The sequence below is a fragment of the Astatotilapia calliptera genome, chromosome 15, assembly GCF_900246225.1.
Source record: "Astatotilapia calliptera chromosome 15, fAstCal1.2, whole genome shotgun sequence".
Taxonomy (NCBI): Eukaryota; Metazoa; Chordata; class Actinopteri; order Cichliformes; family Cichlidae; genus Astatotilapia; species Astatotilapia calliptera.
Genome location: NC_039316.1, coordinates 24,250,690 through 24,269,181, shown reverse-complemented (window position 1 = coordinate 24,269,181; position 18,492 = coordinate 24,250,690). Strand labels below are relative to the sequence as shown.

Genomic DNA, 18,492 nt, shown 5'->3' with positions numbered 1-18,492 from the left:
TTACGAAGGTGGAATGAAGAATATTCAGAAATCTGCTGATTGATGGATTCCTCCTGTCGTCTCTCAGCCGTTTTATTTCTGTTGTGCGCTCACTGGAAAACTATCAGACCACCAAAGCTCTGACTTTTGGCCTCTTTACTACCTCCAGCTTGTCCTCGCCAGTCATGCAGGACCTGAAGGTTATTGTGCTGCTGCACACGCTGCGGGCCGCCGTAAATAGAAACGTCATCTTTGTGTGGAAAAAGATGACAGAACACGGGGCTCCAAGTCGTCGTCAAGACAGAAGTTTCTGGTTTCTCATTACCTGGCAGGCTTTAGTGTGTTCTTACAGATACTACAAGGATTAAGGCTGCACGAGATCTGCTCTCATGACCTTCAGTCTGTGACCTTCAGGTGAATCCTGGGGGTTCATAACTCGCCAGAGGAGGAGAATAAAGTGAAGGGAAGAGGGCCATAAAATTCAGGCTGTCGTCTCTAATGTCTTATATTAGCAGCTAGTGGTTTGTGACGAACACAATGGCCCCCATCAGTCCTCCTAAAAGACCTTCCATCCCGCTGCAAGCAGCAATGTGGAGGACAAACCCGTGTGAGGAATACGAATGCCACAATCTAGGCGGGAAATGAAATTTTCCGTGTAAGCGATTGCGGGTGTGTGATGGATTCAAATCCTCAGCAGTCTCTTAAACATCAAAAAAAGACCCGAGGAAAAGGATAAAGAGTGAAAACGGAGCGTGGGAGGCGGCGCGTCGTCACTCCTGGATGGTTTTCTCAGCCTTACAAATACGACGCTCTGAGGAGGGCTGTAACACCTCTGATTGGACAGCAGTCTGAGGTTACCTCCACAGCCAGAGCCCCCAAAGGCAGGTTTAGTGCTGAAGCTGGGCTGTTGAACTTTGAATGAACTTTTTAAGGAGGACGGCTGGTATTTGCGCACGTTAAGCAGATAAAACAGAGCTTGTAGTTTCTTTTCTAAAGGACGTGTGATATTCAGGTGGAGGTGTTAAAGCCCGGCTGATGTTTAAAGATAACTGTATAATATGAAGTTTGTTTTTTGTATTTTATCTTTACAGACCATGCAAATACAGCAGAACTTTGAAAGAGTTCACTCCAAATTTATGCCCTTTTCCTTTTGGTTCAAGTTTTGGAGATTTCAGAGGTAGACGTGTCTCCCTTCACTTCAGTATAATGGAAGCAGCCGGCCCTCGCCCCGTGATCTGGTCCAAAGTGCTTCAGCTGAAAGAAAACTGGAGCTTTCAGAGCTGAAGAAGGCTCTCAGCTGAGGGGTGAAACATCTTCAGAAAGCTAAAAGAAGTCCATCTGCCTTCGACCTGGATCACTGAGACGCTGCACGGACATACTTATATATTTATACAGATTTTGTTTCTTAATTTCAATTTTATGCTCTGTGCTTTAAGCTAAGATGTGCTTGTGTGTGTGGTGTGCTTTTATATTGCGGATGAAAGAGACTGGTGCATGAGCCGAGGTCGGCATGGAAACCACCGTGACATGTGACTGATGTTCGTAACCACAGTGAATTTGGGAAACTCCGGCACAGAGCAACTTACGCTAGACATCTCTGTGTTTGCACAGTGATGCTTGTGCAGGACACATGTCAGAATAAAAGAGTCTGAAAACATGCTTATTCACATTTTGTGCTTCTGTGACATTAAATGAGCTTTTAGCTTTTAGAGGTACATATAAAGACAGTGCTGCTGAGCTGATTGAAAGCTTACCAAGAAAAAAGAGTGACTTCCTTATAAATAAGGAGCTAGATGTAATTTCCAGCTGTTTAGTGAGAGAGAGAGAGTGTGTGTGTGTGTGTGTGTGTGTGTGTGTGTGTGTGTGTGTGTGTGTGTGTGTGTGTGTGTGAAGATGGCGTGCAACACCACACACGCTGTGGTAAGCTGTGAAGACTGAGAATAAAACATGACCCAGAAATCCTCTGTTGAAAAACATTAAATGAAGGAACTATTTTCTTTCTCTTGTCGACAAGAGATGTTGCTGAATCTAAGCAGATCTTCTAAAGCCCCACCCACTAGGCGCATCACACACAGGAAGACCGAATCTTACTTCCTGTGTGGACTTTCCCACTTATTGTCAAATGATGCAAAAAACACTTTTTTTAAGCAATTATTGATGACCTCACAGAGGGGCTGTCAGTGCTGCGCTTTGAAATGTTGGTCTGTGTTTTAGTGGGTTGTTAGGTGGTTGCTAGGCAGCATTAATAACCTGTGTGTGTGTTTGTGAAACCATGGTTTTCAGGAGATGCATAAACTCTACAAGTGGGTCACTTTAGCACATTGCTTGGTGGTTGCTAAGCAATCTGATAACATGATAGCATCGGATACAGGGGCCTGAGATGCACCTGTGTGCCAGTGTTGTTTGATGGTGTAGGAGGAGTTGGCGTGTTTTATAAGACAGGCTCTCACAAACCTGAGACTAATTCTGCAGAGCTGTGGTGTTAAAGTGAAGCTAAGAAAACCTACATCGTTCACAGAAGGTGGTGGAGAACAAAAACTGAGCTAAAACAGAGACTCGGAAACAGCAGGAAACTAAAACAACTCCAGCTGGACACAAAAGGCTCCTGAAACCTGAAACCAACATGAAGCCAATCGATATAAACATGTAAATTTAGCTTTTGCCATTTTTAAATCCTCAGGTATTAAAGGTTACATGGCAACGCAGCCCAGTAACAGTAAAAACTTCCAACAAAATCTTCATCCTGAAGGCATCATCTCTTAAATCCTTTCAATGACCTGCTGTATTTATGGACAGGAATTACACTCACACATATACATACACACACACACACACACACACACACACACACACACACACACACACACACACACACACACACACACACACACACACACACACACACACAGCTGTGGTACACGCTGCTGTAAATCTGTGCCGAGCCGTCTGAGTGTGTTTGTCACTTCTACGAGTGCCTCTCCACGTTTTGGCTGCGACAACGAAACAAAAGTATTTCAGTGAAGAGACCAGAAACATTCGAGTACTCCAACTTTAAACCCCCCCGTCCCACTTACAGCCGTCTATCCTCCTCCTCCTGCTTGCGGCGCTGCTCCTCCTCCTCCCTTCGCTTCCGCTCTCTATCCATCTCCTCCTGGATGCGTCGCAGCCGCTCGCGCTCCTCCTCCTCCTTCTTCTTCTTCTGCATCTCGGTCAGCAGCTTCTCTGACCGGGTCACCAGGCCCTTGTACTCGTGGTCGATGTCGATGCGGCCCATTATGGTGGTCTACAAGGCACAAAAACAAGGTTGCACTTACAGTCAGGTCTCACAAAAGGAAGCACCGATCCCGATATCTGGACCGTGCGGATTCAAAGCACTGGATGGAGAATCTGTGCAGGCTGATCTGTTTCACTGCATCACGCATGTGAAATGCGGTTATGATCCACCCTTCACCCTCATCTCCAGCCACGAGATACGAATAGTGACCGAGCTTCCTCTGAAGGGAGCCTTAGAGACAGGGCGAGGAGCTCGGTTGATGCCTCCTGGATGTTTCATGCATATCCAGCTGGAAGGAGGCCTGGGCAGACCAGGACACGCTGAGTAGGTGGGCTTAGACCCCTGGCCCTGCGTCCTGGAGCTACAACAGCATGAATAATTAAAACCTATATTCTTAATGGAGTCTTTGATAGCTAATAATGAGCAGCCCAGGAAAGCAAACCAAACTCCACAGATGTCTTGGTGTCAGTCCTGCTAAATACTAAACTGGAGTCTGTTTATACATTTCTTTTCCTGATCTTTGGACTTAATGCTTATTATTATTTTATCACTCACTTGAATGACAAACATTTTTCCTATTTAATTTTCCAGTATTTTCTCATAAATATCCAGATTTTTCACTCAATTTGCCACTTTTATTTAATTTTTGTTGTAACTTTGCCATCTTCTTGCTGTAAATGTCTATTTCTTCGTGTAAACATACGACATTAAACTCCTGAACTTTATTTCTGTTGAATTTTACCCCAGCTCATCCAGCTCATTATAAATATCCTAAATGCTGTTATTGAGTTGTGGCTAAGCTGCAGCGTGTCACACACGTTTATGTTTCTGTGCTGAGCCGGTGGTCGTGTAGGCCACATCTGATATCTGTGATCACAGAGTGAAGAAGCCTGCCTTTAAGTCTCTGCCAGGGCTACAAAAACTCCCTCGGAAGCGTCGGTATTCTCACATTTCACCGTCACGGCGTGTTCAGGTGTCATCGGGGCACGATCTGACATTTGACAGACAAACACGGGGCGGGGCGGTCGTGTAAACCAGAGGAGGGAAACGCGTTGGAGTCTCAGGATGATGAATATTTATGTGCATCTGCTGTTAACAATGTTCCCTCTAAGCTGTGCGCGTGCGGAATTGCGCACTGCTGGTCTCTGAGCACAGAACATCTGCGTTGCGCACAAAAAAAATCTAACCTGAATTGAAATAAAAATTAAAACTTTAACAATTCTGCGCGTATGGGATTAGAACGATGCCACCTTATCCCATAGTCCAGCCAATGATGTGATTCACATTCGTATATACGCAGCTAATCAACATCGTTGGCAGGCTATGACAGCGTCCTGATGTGCTGACACCAGTGTTTTAGCTGGCAAAGCGGCGTGGCTGGCACGTTAATGACAACGTGTACAACCATTGGAGATGTGAGCAGGACAGACGGAACAATTGATGGAAAAAGTGTGGACTTTATACCATTTTTGAAATTGTGTTGATAGGCCACGTAAAACCAGAGTTATGATAAAATTATATGCAATGTTTGGTTTTCTTCCTGAATACTATCGTTGTTTATATTTACTGCGGGAAGAAACGGTAAAAACAGCGTTTTATAAGGAAAACCACCTGCGAGCAAAAACAAAACTGAAAACCCCCACCCTTTCCTATTGGTCGAAAAATGTACCATGTCGACCAATCATAAAAATATATGGCAACATCGCACTTAGTTGTTTGGGAATGGGGGGAGTTTCAGGAGTGACGGTGTTTTGGGATGTGAGAGATTAGCAACGTTTACCGCAAATCTTGTGTAGTTAGTGTGTAGTGTAGTCAATAGTTTTGTTGTGTGTGTCAGAACAATGAGGCGACTGCTGAATGTTACAGGAGTGACACATGTCCTGCTGTCAGGCCTGCAGGTATCAGGCTGTTGTTCTCCTTTATCTTATAGTGGACAGAAATTATTTTGTGGAGTGGCACAAATGATTTGTGTGGCATCAAATTTGATGCAGAACACCTGATTGTTCCGTAAATAGTTTGAAATGTTTGTTTAAAAATGCCTTGGCTGCATTTTTAGGTAAACAGCTGCAAGAAACGTTGTTGTTTGCAAACCCTAACCCCTTTTTGAAGAACTACATAATTAATTGCCCAACATTGGTCATTATTTACTGTATTTTGCAGACAGAGTTACAGGACTCTCTCCCAGACCACAGACTCATACTTACAATACAAGTCAGAGCTTTACTTAAAAAAAAAAAAGAAGAAGAAAATTTTGTTTTCAAAATTGGAGTTCAAGTTATTTTTACTTCCAATAGTGTTAACATACTAAACAGGTCATGAACAAGATTGTTTTTAATTTTCATTGTAAGTGGGCTAAAGCACTTAATTAAAAGTAGTTTAACATAAATGTAAATGCTGTAATTTGATTATTTTAATAAACCATGTAACTTTGGATGGATTCGATGCCGGCGTGACCACAGTGCACACGTCTGCTGTTGCTCACCGCTCAGGGAGCTTGTGTGTTCACTCAGACACATGAAAAATTAGAGGGAACATTGGCTGTCACCGCACCACTTTTCCTCCAACTAGCAGTCACTCCACAACAAAGCTGCGGGGCGGAGTCTGAAGTGACGGGAGCCTTTCAGTCAGACTTCCTCCACCGGCGTTTGTCCCTCTTATCTCGACACATACCGCGGTGAACACCTGTCAGCCTCACGCCTGTCAGCCTCACGCCTCCACCACTTCCCTCCAGGAAGAAAAGTGACAGGGAAGCTACGGTGTGCTAAATTATGGAAATTAAAAAAAAAAAAAAAATCCACTGCGGCACGTTCAGGATTTATGACATCCACGGGTAAGATTATCTTAGAAGAGGAGGTGACGTTACAGTCAGACAAAGCACACCGTTTAATCCAGTTTAACAGGAAATACCATTATGACAGTGAGAGGGTCACTTTAGAGGCTGAGTGCCTGTGAATCAACGAGATAACCAGATAAAATTCCTCAAATCACATTCAATCATTCAATCAAAGACTCTTTTTAAAACAAATTTGCAAGCATTTATCTAAGAAAAAAATAAGGAAATTTACAAAAAAAGATAATTTTTGTTCCAAATTTGCAAACTTTTTTTCTCATAAATGTTGTATACATCTCATTTCTCATAAACATGGCACTTTTTCAGTGCGCGGTCAAACTATGCACCACACCCACCTTGATTTTGACTATCAGGGTGTCGATGGCGGCGTCCAGCTCCCGGACCTGTTTGCTCATCTCCTGCTTGCCCTCCTTGAGCCCGCCCACCACCTCGTTGAAGCGGTCCATCCTCTTCTTCAGGTTACGCACCTTGACTAACCCGTCGATCCTGCCACACAAACACAAGGCCTCAGTAATGAAAAGCATCAGAGGGAGAGAGCACCGCCGGGGGGCTCGTTAACAGCGGGCAGCCGTTAAACGCTGGTAATCTCGTCACCTGGCAGTCAGCGAAGCAGCGTCAGCTCTGCTGCAGAGCTCGCTAATTACTCGCAGAATAATCTCAATCACAGTTTGGGCTTCAACACTTGATTAGTTTCTCTGATGACGCGCTGTTTAACGCTCACACTCGCCTGCATCTGATCAGCTCTTCATTTTAATCACACTTAAACTGCATCTTTTTACTCAAGAGAGGAGTTTGGTTGAAAATCACGTGTCACCACTTTACTCGATATTTTAATCAGGTGTGTGCAGCATGATTCATGGATGCAGGTGTGTAAAGTCTTGTTCAGGACTTGGATGCCTGGGCTTCACGCGATGACCGAAACCATATTTATGACGTGCCAGACTTGGACTTTGTGCCACCTCCACTTTGACGATGCTTATTTCATGCTTGTCACCTTGTCATGTTGCTTTGCTCAATCTGAATTTGTGCCCAAACTCTTCCCGCCGGTCATCAGCGCACCCCCACCCGGCCTCTGTAATCACACTCTCCAGCACATCCTGCAGTGAGGGACGCAGCGTGGAGCGGCAGGTTGTTTATCGGCGAGAGATTGGTGGTAATAAGCAGAGCTGAAGCATCACAGAGCAGCCGTCTCCGAGGGAAACGCGACACCGTGGACGTGAAAGAGGCCGATAGCGAAGAGAAAGCATGAGTAGCAACAGGTGAGCATGAGGGTTGTGTGAGCATAAAGAGGAAGAGGGAGATGAAGAAAATAATGAAGAGGTAGAGATGAAGAAGAAAAGAGAAAGGGGGGTAAACTTCGTGAGCAGGAGAGAGAGGAGCTGAGGAATTAAGAAGAATAAATGGATGAAAATGGGAGGAGAGAGAAGGACAAAGATAAGGAAAGAAAAGGAGGAGTGAGGAACAAAGGAAAGAAAGAAGGAAACCCACCGTGGTTTGTGTTTCTTCATGCAGAGCCACATCCGGACCGTCTTCTGCATCTGGATGCAGGCGCTGGTTCGATACAGGATCTTGTTCTTCACTGTGACAAACAGAAGAAAAGAAGCAGAACGAGATGGGAACTTTAACCTCAGAGCTGAAAGCAGCGAGGTCACAGTCTGCACCACGAGACCAAAACAACCCGACTTCAGCATCCTGTAGGAAACCAGGGATCATTCAGAATCCCAAAGTGCGGTTGGTTTATCCAGTCATTACCTCATTGGCTAACGACCTATTAGTCACGACTTCACACCACTGTGATTTATGGGCTTTGTGCTTTTATTCCCAAGAAGTCTCACAGCAGGTATCTCCTCATGTTTGATCTGGCAGATTTCTGCACCGGACGATAAAACTCTGAAGTGATTTGTGTTTCCTCCTGTTAGAAAAATGTGCAAACCTCTACACTACAAGAGTATAAGTTCGACGATAATTAAATAAATTAACTTCCTGTTTTATTCAGCGGGACATTAAACTACAGAATGCGAAACAACTCGACTTATTTCTGCCAGCCAGAGTCGTCGCCCCCTGCTGGCCATAAAGGTCTTAAATAATCAGGCTCCATCTCAAAGAGCTCATAGCACCGCTCACCTGGAGAGAGCACTCAGACTGCTGGTTTACTCCTTACTAGGATAGCTAAAAGTCTTTTGCAAAACAACCCTGAGCCCGGGTCTGTTTGAGGTTTCTTCCTGTCAAAAGGAAGTTTTTCTTTGCCACTGTCACCAAGTGCTTGCTCATAGGGACTGATTCTTGAGGCTTTCTCTGTATTATTGTCTTGACCTGACACTATAAAGCACCTTGCTGTAATTTAGGGCTATATAAATAACACTGAACTGAATCTATTGTAGTAAAGTTTCACTATAGACCTTTTGCCGTCCCCGTCTTGGTGTTATGAAAGCAGACAGGACCTGGCACGCACCACAAGGTAAGCCTTCCCTAAAACACACATGGATTTCGTATCTATTTGGGTATAAAACATCAGATTTGTTTTATCCAAAAGACCTGAAATGTGAGACCGAGGCCTCAGATCAGCAGAGCTGAGGGTCATCTTCCTGGAGACGCAGATCCAGAAGCTAGGTCCAGACTATGCGAGGTACAGGTCTGGTCAAAGCCAGCAGGAAGCTTTCTTTTCTGTCTCATAGTTCAGGAGTAAATAATAGAAAACTTAAAGTTTACAGACTTTGTCCTGATAAGAAACCTTGTTCCGCTGAATTCCTACAGATCGGTTTAATTTGAGGCGAGCTGCTCTCTGATGCAGTTTACCTTCTGTTGTTTGCAGAAATTCACGATTTCTTCACAGAGAAACATCATTTGTGATTCAGACCCACCCGTCTCCAAGTCTGTGACAGCACCGGCGCTTCTCCGTCCTCCCAATGAAGGAAGTTTGGATTGAATTGAAGTGAGAAAATTAAAGCAAGAGAGAGAGCGAGAGGAGGGGTTACGAGGGAGGCCCGAGGAGATGAAGTGTGAAAGATAAATAGAGACAGAGATCAATAACATCTCTGCTCGCTGCCAAATTCGTTTCATCTTGTTATGACCTCAGAATATGTAACTTCTACACCGTCAATAACAGGATGATGAATTAATGACTTTGCATTTAGAGAGCAGAGGACACCGGGCGCTCCTGCAGCCCACGAGTCAAAGTATTGTCTAACAGTTACGGCTGAAACATCCCCACGCCTCCTGGATCCATTTTTAATGGGATGGGTGACGTGCTTGGGTAGTTTTTGCAAATAAAGCTCGATCGATATGGAGAAGGAGAGAGAGAAAAACCCAAAAACGGAGAAGAGCAGGATAAATGGAGACGGACACAGACAGAGAGGCAGTGACCGACACTGCAGTAATAAAAACCAGCAGACAGACGGACCGCTCCTCCAACAGCTCAAGCCCACATTATCACAGCAGCCTCTGCTGCACATAAACAGCCAGTGGTTTGTTTTCCCTGCTCCGTGCACCTCCTGTTTGCGCGACGGGGCTCCAAACACATCTGCCTGCACTACACTGTGAGCTAAATGAGCAAGATTTATACGAGAATTACGCAAATCTGCGCAAACCTGACCTGCTGCTGCTGTCCCTGAAGGTCTCCTAAATGCCTTTAAGCAACAAAAATGGTTCTTTTTACTCAATGAAAAAAAAAAAAACCCTGAAGGATTCTGATGACAGATCAACAGGTGCCTCTACTGCAGATAAGTATTCTGCATACACTCACAGAGGTGGTCAATGTGAGTGCTCAGCAAACAAGATGACAATGTCCCAAATGCAGACAGGAAGCTTTAAAATGGGACTTCATGAAGCAGTGGGTGACGGTGGCCACCTCCGTTCTGGGGTTTGGCATGACTGGACTCACGAAGCTCTGAGTTACATCACTGTGTCAATTTGTCAGGTGACGCCATGCTCAAGAGTTTCCTGCCACACTGAAGGTGAAAACAACCCCCTGATTGGCTGGCGGTGGTTCCTGGAGGTTTCTCTCTCTCATCTGGTGCAATCTGTTGCAAAGAAGGTGTTTTCTTTGGTTTCTACCATGTTGCCATGGTTACCTGTAGTTTTTCCTGTCTGTCTGCAAATACTCGCCAACTAATGGAAGTTTCCACTTCCACATGTTGGCTTCAGCAGGCACAACCTTAAGTTTGAAGCGGAATCTTATCGACTCCCAGCTGCACTACAGCTTGGAGAACAGCTGCAGGGTGTTTGAAGTCCATTGACATTCAGACTACATCTGCCCGTTCTTCCTAGCGACAGGTGGTTGCCGACGGTTGCAGACTTGTCTGTAGGAGTGTGTGACTGGATCCTAAATGATCCCCATGACTGTTAAGTTAACGTCACGTGGGCAGTGCTCACATGCAAAGACCTGCAAAACCTTAATATGAAATTCAGCAAGTGCAGCGTTCTATGCCTCAGCAAGATAGAGATCCCTGGTTTGATCCCGGGAGGAGGAACGTTGCATCAGGAGGGCACCCGATGTAAAAACCCAACAAGTCATACGAGCGAAGCAACCTGCTGTGAACAAAGGAGCTTCTATGTATAGTTAAAAAATCACATGTGATTTTGTGGTGGTTACAACAGAACCTCAGTGAGCCTATTTATTCATTTCCATCAGCTACAGTATGACCACTGAGACACCAACTGAGAGAACATAAAGCCAGTTATTCATACTGAGGATGCTTTTCTATCATTTCAGAATCTTAAATGGACGCACATTTTCAAACACTGTTAGATCATCGTCATGTTAAAGCTCACGATCGTGATATAAGAGCAGACGTTGCGTACGTTTGATGACGGACAGAGCGCACCACTGGACCTTCTTCCAGCGGCTGTGGATGAGCCACTTGTTGACCTTCTTCACCAGCTCGGCCAGATGGTCGGGGTCAGACTTCATGATCTGGTCAAATTCTGCAAACTGGACAGAGACGAGAAACACGTGATCAGAGCAGTGATTGTCTTTGATTTTTACCCGGATAAACCTCGTTTGTTCTTTTAGCCATTTTAATGGGCAGTGTGCCTCTTCTTTATCAAATACTCCGCTGAAAATAATCCCAAACAAATAACACATCATCATCATCATCATAGCCTTGAATCCTTGTCCTTCAGTCTTAAAAGCAGGTTTATTTTTCTGTTAGTGTGTTTTGTATCTCACTAAAGAGCAGCCAGAAGACCGGAGGTGTACGTTTATTCTAGTTCGAGTTCTCTACTCCATTCATGAATGTTTTAGAAGTCAAGGATATCTCCCACGCTTTAATGCTCTCTAACCTTAACTGCTCTGGATTTATAAGGCTTCGGAGCTCTTCTTTACGACTGTGCAGCTGACGTTTGTTGTGATCGTGTCCTCCAAACACCCCTGAACGATGAAAGAAACTGCTGAATTTCCTGCATTATCTGCTCAACATCTGTGTGTCCTTATTGTTTGTTTTCCAAATCTTGATTTCTAACAGCAGTGACACGCAGCCCTGCCAAACCCCCGCCCGCCTCCGGGTTTCAGATGTCTGAAGCTTCACACCATCACATTAGGAGCTACACTGCCTCTGAGATGTGCAAAGATTACCAAGGCTGTGCTTCAAGCTTTGACACATAAAACTTACTTTTCTGCCACCTAACATTTGCTAAAACTGGAAGCCACAACTGTCGGTGGCTGCTCGCAGGTGCAAACAGTTATTCACGGGGACCATGTGATGTTGCGTCTACACTGGAGGGTGGTGTCGTCTTCAGAAAGCAGCCAGCGAGGACTTAAGTATTTATGTATCCCCTGCAGCTATACTGTCAGGCTTATAGTTTGTCCGGCATGTAGCGCTTCAAGGCTCTCTGCTGCAAATGTGTGCACTTTCATAAGTCCCTCCTGGAAGCCACGCGTCTGACCCAAACGTGATTAATTATTCATCTGGTGGAGAAAAAAAGCCCATCTGCTGGCTCTGGCACTTCTTTAGAAAACCTCATCTAGTCTCACCTCGGCAGCAAAAGAAAACTAATGCGCTTTTCCTTTGGCTCTATTGTCTTTCTTTAGGTGAACAAAATCTATATTAGCCAGAGTGAGCAGGGAATAGAGCCTCACCTTCCCAGGCCGGAAGAACACTCTGGTCAGGCCGAACTTGTAGTCATTTTCATTCAGCCCCAGAGCTTTGAACAAAGCCTGCAACACAGATATGCAGGGCAGAGATAAACATGGGGATATAGCTCTGTTAAAATGATAACCACTCAGGGCCAGACCCGAGGGGCGGAGGGCTGACCTTGCAGAAGAGCCGCGGGTCGAGGCGGGTGAGCTTGGGAGGCATGTACTTCTGGTACATGTTGTAGAGCTCGTGGAATGGAGCTCGGGAGGGGAAACCGCCCTGCATCAGGTCCAGCACCGAGACCATACCTACAGACAAAAAAAGAGGAAAATATGATTTTACCAGACAAAAAAGTTCAAGATCCACTAACCGCACAGCCAAGAAAGGCAATAAAAACAATCCCTCAGAGTTAGCTCATGAGCTTTAGGCATTTTACTCCAAACCAGTAAATCATAAACCAAATATCTCAGTGGACGTCTGAAAAGACGTTTCTGCTTTTGGAACACGAAAAGACTCGACACGAGGTTTCCACCTGTACACATATAAGATAAATTAATTACACAAATACTTGATACCAAGGAGAAAAGGCATGAGTCCACAGTATGAGCTGCCCAGTTCTGCAGTTTTTATGCCTCCTGCTTTCACATCAAACAGCTCTGAGGACTGCCTGCAGATAGAAACCAACCGGGGAGCCCCTGCTGGGAGCTTCCTGTTTACACTAGCACCTCTAACAGCAGCTCTGAAGTGATGAAGAGCCAGTTTCTGTAATCCCATTGCAGCCTCTTCACTCTCTTTGCTGTGTGGTGGATGGTGCGGAGCAGGTTGAAGTTTACTAGCAGAGAGTTTTATATTTCCTTCTGACATAGTGAAACCTTTTATTTCCTCCATCACTTCACTTGTATCCATGTACAGCTGATCTCTAATTCCCCCAAAGTCTTGTTTATACATTTTTGTTGTTTGCTGCATTCATTTTTGTTTCTGCATTCATGGACTTAGCTGATTAATGTCACTCAATTATTATTCACTCAATTATTCTCTTAAGCAGGTCCCTTTTTAGCTGCAGCTAAAAAAGAAATAGAAAGTTACTGGAACACAGAGGAAGTTTCAACGATACAAAAACACAATATTTTTACTTCCTTATGCACACACAGGAGCACAGCGAGGACCAAGACCGTCTTCCAAATTAGATAACTGACACCAGGAAGCCTGGCTGACCTCGAGGCTTGATGCAAACAGAAGTGACAGAGGGGAGATCCTCGAGTTCATAGACGAGCCGCATCGTCGCAGGGCTCGAATGTGGATGACCTCTGACGATCCGACCATATTAAAAAGAGACCTACTCTTAAAAAAAAGCATCAGTTATGAATAAAATTTAATCTGTGACCAATGTGGACATCTTTTCACTGAATTTGACTAATAATAGATTTAGATCATCTCACATTAGGATTCATTATGAATCCATCTGGCAGTCGAAATAATCTCTTCTTTCTTCTAAAGAACCGATTATAAACATGAGAGTCTTACTTAAAACCGCTGTTTTAACCCAGCATCACAGCTTCCTCTACACCCCTCCCAAGCACCATTGGACTCCTCAAATCTGAACACACTGAAGAGGAAACAACATGATGACTTATTAAAAACGAAAAAATTTTTATCACCAAACTTTTGTTTTGTTTTAGGACTTAGTGTTCCTCATTGTTAATGAGGACTTAGGTTTCCAGGGTTAAAACTGTTATAGGCTAATAAGTAGGCATATGAATTGATGCCAACTAACCTGTGTAAAACGAGAAAACACTCATTTCAGGTTTGACTGGGGTAAGTAGGTAATACAGACAGCTCTATAAGCTCTTGGACAACAACACAGTTTTTGTCATTTTGCCTGTTCCCCGATTATTTCAAGATAAGTTGAGCAGATAAAATGATCTGGATGTCATTCAAAGTGTTGAACTTATAGACTGAAATGAAAAGAAGGAGGTCATAATTAAGATGAAAAACCAAAATAAACCAATCAGACAGAGGAAAAACTTTACAAATAACCAAATCAACAATCTGGTGCATTCTTAAAAAAAAAAAAGAAGAATGCTCTGAGCAGCTCACCAACAACAAAAGACCCGAAAGATCACAGATGACAGCTAAAGCACATGATCGCAGAATTATTTCCATGGTTCAGAAACAAGAGGTTAGAGAAAAACTAACTAAGGAGTATCACTTTCAAGAGCTTACAACAAGGTGCAAACCACTGGTTACACTCAAGAGCAGACTTTTTTAGAATTAGACTTTACCAGAAAACATCTAAAAGAGCACGTGTAGTTAAAACAAAACAAAAGAAACTTGTTTTTTTTAATTAAAAACAACAACAACAACAACAACATGTTTTTTGGTGTTTTGTTTTTTTTATAAATTCAAGACAAACTTGTACCAGAATGATGAGAAGAGAGAAGTCTGAAGAAAGAACGAAACAGCTGATGAGCTCATGTTAAAACATGGGCATGAATGGTTGCTGGGGAAAGCAGGTCACTGGAGTTTATTGATGACTGCTCATCAATGACTGCTCTGCTCAGTCCTGAAGTGTTCAGGGCTGTACTCTCTGATCGGACAGAGCTTCACAAAACAGATGAATAATGACCCAAATAAACTGCAAAAGCAACCTAAGTCTGAACCCAACAGAGCAGCTTTGCAGGTGTTAAACAAAAACAGAGACCCAGAAACAGGCCTGCAGAGGATCTCAAGATGTCTACGGGTTCTAGACTTCAGGAAATCACGGATGAAAATCTATTGCAGTCAAAGTATTAAAAGCCGTGTTTATACTTAAAATGATGTCAGACTAGCAGTTAGTTTTGAGAAAATGTAGGACTTTGTATAAAAACTTCTGTAATTCCTAAAAAAATGATGCAGTACTTTTGTTAAGCACCTTGAATTACAGCTGCAGAAAGTCTGCACTTAAGTCATAAACATCTTGAATGTTTGATTTGAAATCCTCAGTGGTGGTGTACAGAGACAAAACTACAAAAGCTCTGTCATTGTACAAGTACTTACGGACCTGACGGCAGCTGTCAGGAAAAACAGGAACAATATAATTCCCAGAAAAACAAAACAGATGGCATTGTTATTTTTTTAGACACTGGATTGTGCAATCTGTTGTTAGACGTATGGGTAAAAATCAAAATACTCTCAGGTATACTGGCACAAAAATGGAAGTGAGCTTCGGCTGATCCCATTAATAGAACTTCCAAATAGAAAAAATTCTAAGCAGCTAAAGGCTGCTTAAAGAGCTTGGTCCAAACAGTCTGCGCATGCCAATTAGCATCCTTTATCAGACACTGCATATTCAGCTTTGTGACCCTTTCTGTCTGCTGCTTGTGCTGCCACAACTTTCCTCTGACACATTACATTAATCTATTTATTTAGACCGCCTGTAAACGGAGATCATTCGCCATTTTTGAAGCATTGTTAGTCATCTCATTTTGCTCTGGAAGCTTCTATCAAAGGGCTCATTTTCAGGCCTCTTTCATGTCAAACAGATGCTGCTAATTGGCATTCATTCATCCTCTCTGCAGTATTTGTTCGTGTCCTTAAGTTGCTTTGGAGCTCATGACCTCCATCGAGTGTTTTTCCACTGATTTCGTCAACCCCCTCCTCAGCATAAAGTACTCTCACAGCCACGTTAAATGAGTTAACAGTTTAAATCACAGGACGGCACAAACGCAGAATATATGGCTCAAAGATAAAATAAAGAAATAAAATGACAACACAGCGTTCAAACTGCATAAGACGGAAGCATGCACCAGAGAACTTTTTTGTATTTGCTATGACACACTGAACATAAAACACAATCAGAGCCACTGCGATGTCGCTTTCTGGTTCGTGGACTTTGGCTGTACAAGATGTTAGCCAATGAGCACAGACTAGCTATTCCCCCTTTCTGACTCTAATAATATAATTTACAAAATTATCTTGATGCTTTGTTCAAACTAGAACTGAGACCATAAACTCGTCAGAAAAGTGTTTTCTGAGTTCAGAACAAGAAAGCTGTGAAGTGCTGGAAGTTGGAGGTTGACAGTTTCGTGGAGCTCAGCTATTTCAAGCTGAACATCACCAAGAAGACTTAAGAGTTTATACAGACTTTAGGAAGCAGGATGCTTCGTTCTGCCCTGCCATCCTCAGGGGAACAGATGTTTGAGGTGGATGATGAACACTGTGGCTCAGGCAGTTCAGATATATGAACAGAAGCTGCGTAAGAACCGTTCGGTTTACGGTTCACACAGAAAGCACACTGGACCGTGCAGAATGACAGACGTCTGTAGGAGCACACGGTCTATGTTCTATCACGATGTGGTGGTGAGCGTGGTCTTCTATGTGGAGTTGTGCTTGAGCAGTAGGGCGAAAACAGCTGATGCCAAGAAAATGATTGGGAAGGCTGGTGTCAGTTCTGGAAGAGGAACTGGTGGAGATGTCTAAGAGGAGGTCACTGAAGATACTCAGCATCGTGGACGATCCAGGCCGTGCGCGAGTCACCGATTGGTCACCACAGCAGTGAAAGGCTCAGTGCTGCACGACTGAGCACGGCAGGAGATCCTTTCCAGCTGTGGCTGTTAGACTGTATGACTCCTCTCTGTTCAACCAGTTAAAACACTTTAAAAATCTGCACATGCACATCAGCACTCTGATATCATACTCCATCCATCTGTTCTTTACCAGATGGGAGGATTAGCACTATGGCATCCTCTATAATTTATTCCCTGTTATGGTGTTTGCCAACAGCATTATTGTTAGAATTACCACTGTGCCACTTTGTGTCTGTTTGCACTATCGTACATACTGATATTTATATTTCTCCAACCACAGGAGTCGCCCCCTGCTGGTCATGCAGGTTTAAGGCACTTCTGAAATGGCTATGCCCAACTGTTCAAAAAAAAAAAGACTCTCCAGCATTAAATATCACGTTTCCGTCCCGTTAAAGAAACAGTTTTGGTTTCTACAGACTGGATTGTACAGACTAACCATGCAAAAAGTCTGTGCTTCAGTTTCTGTAGGTGTAATGTCAGTATTTTATTAATCTCAGCATCCAACGGAAAAATGGCGGGAGGCAAACTGCTGATGCCGCGGCTTCAGTACTGCTTTATTGGATGTGTCCATCTTTTGTTTACAGTCTATGGTTTTGCTTACATGACTTCGTTCCAAAATAAAGAGAGAAAAAAATGCATGAGGACATTCCCACAGCAGCGAGCATATCCAGCTTTGATACTGATATAATTTCAAAATAAGACATTTTAGGATTATTTTAACTTGAACCCTGGAGGTGCATCACTAACTGAGAGCAACAGAGACACTGCCTAGATTCCTACTGTGTTTAGCCTACGCTCACGTCTCTGCTATTTCATTAGTTTCCATTGATTAATAAAACTGTGGTGATGAGTGACAATCAGCAGCACAAGACACCGTCCGGAGCCCGAGGATCAAATTCAAATCTTCCCCATCATTACCTTCAGCCCATCGACCGCGAAGCACTTTCTTCTGCTGAATGACTTCCTCCGCCCGCTGCCCCGTGATAAGAGAAGTTCCCTCTTGTGTATTCAGATAAAGCTGAAAGTTGTTGAGTGCTGGCCCCGAGCTGAACACAACTCATATCGGGCTTTCAGCTGTAATTGCTGCACGGCTTCCTGTTTGGGGATTTGATATCATCTTTAATTGAAACATCACCCTTCACAGCTACATGGAGGCAATTTTCAGAAGTGTGGGCTTTCACCTTGGAGCCCTTTTGGGGGGCATGAAGGTATTAAAAGCTGATCTGCGCTTTTGTTTGTAGAAGAAAAGAAACCCTGAATCTGTGAGCCTCCCCTCCAGCAGCTGTAACACCACACGTGGTTATCAAGTCCTGCGTCTAACTCGCAAGGTGTATCACAACTTCAACGTGGACTGATTTACTTAAGCCCTCTAAGTCTATCTGTACTTTCTGCTCAAGGCAGCTCGGGTCAGACAACCCTGCCCCGTCTCAGGCTCAGATTAAATCTACATCTCATTTTCAGAGGTTCTGTGCCCCGGCTGTTGCTGAGCTTCCCACTTTGTCGACTGTGTCGAGCTGGTACACCGAAGTCTCTCACGTCTACTCCAGACCAACAACACTTCAATTCTCAGCACAATAAAACTGATAAAGAGTTTGGCGGGGTGCGGTATCTGAGCTCTGCGAGCATGAACCGAATCTCTGAGGATATTAAATCTGAACTCATCACTTCTTTACCTCCAAAGCCAAGGACAGGGAAGAGATGGGGGTGAATCTCACAGAGGGAAAAAGAAAATGTTTAAGAATAAGGCCA

General features: G+C 43.9%; 1 protein-coding gene across 1 annotated transcript in view; it reads right to left on the bottom strand.

The window, feature by feature from the left end:
• The window catches only part of myo6a (myosin VIa), a 128,873-nt gene that overhangs the window by 40,430 nt on the left and 69,951 nt on the right, over positions 1 to 18,492 (bottom strand). The window contains exons 21-26 of the mRNA XM_026194849.1: positions 12,356 to 12,486; positions 12,181 to 12,258; positions 10,905 to 11,034; positions 7,593 to 7,683; positions 6,440 to 6,590; positions 3,054 to 3,262 (exon numbers count right to left, since the gene is read on the bottom strand). Coding sequence (XP_026050634.1) covers positions 3,054 to 3,262; positions 6,440 to 6,590; positions 7,593 to 7,683; positions 10,905 to 11,034; positions 12,181 to 12,258; positions 12,356 to 12,486 — 790 coding nt within the window. The remainder of the gene's footprint in view (positions 1 to 3,053; positions 3,263 to 6,439; positions 6,591 to 7,592; positions 7,684 to 10,904; positions 11,035 to 12,180; positions 12,259 to 12,355; positions 12,487 to 18,492) is intronic.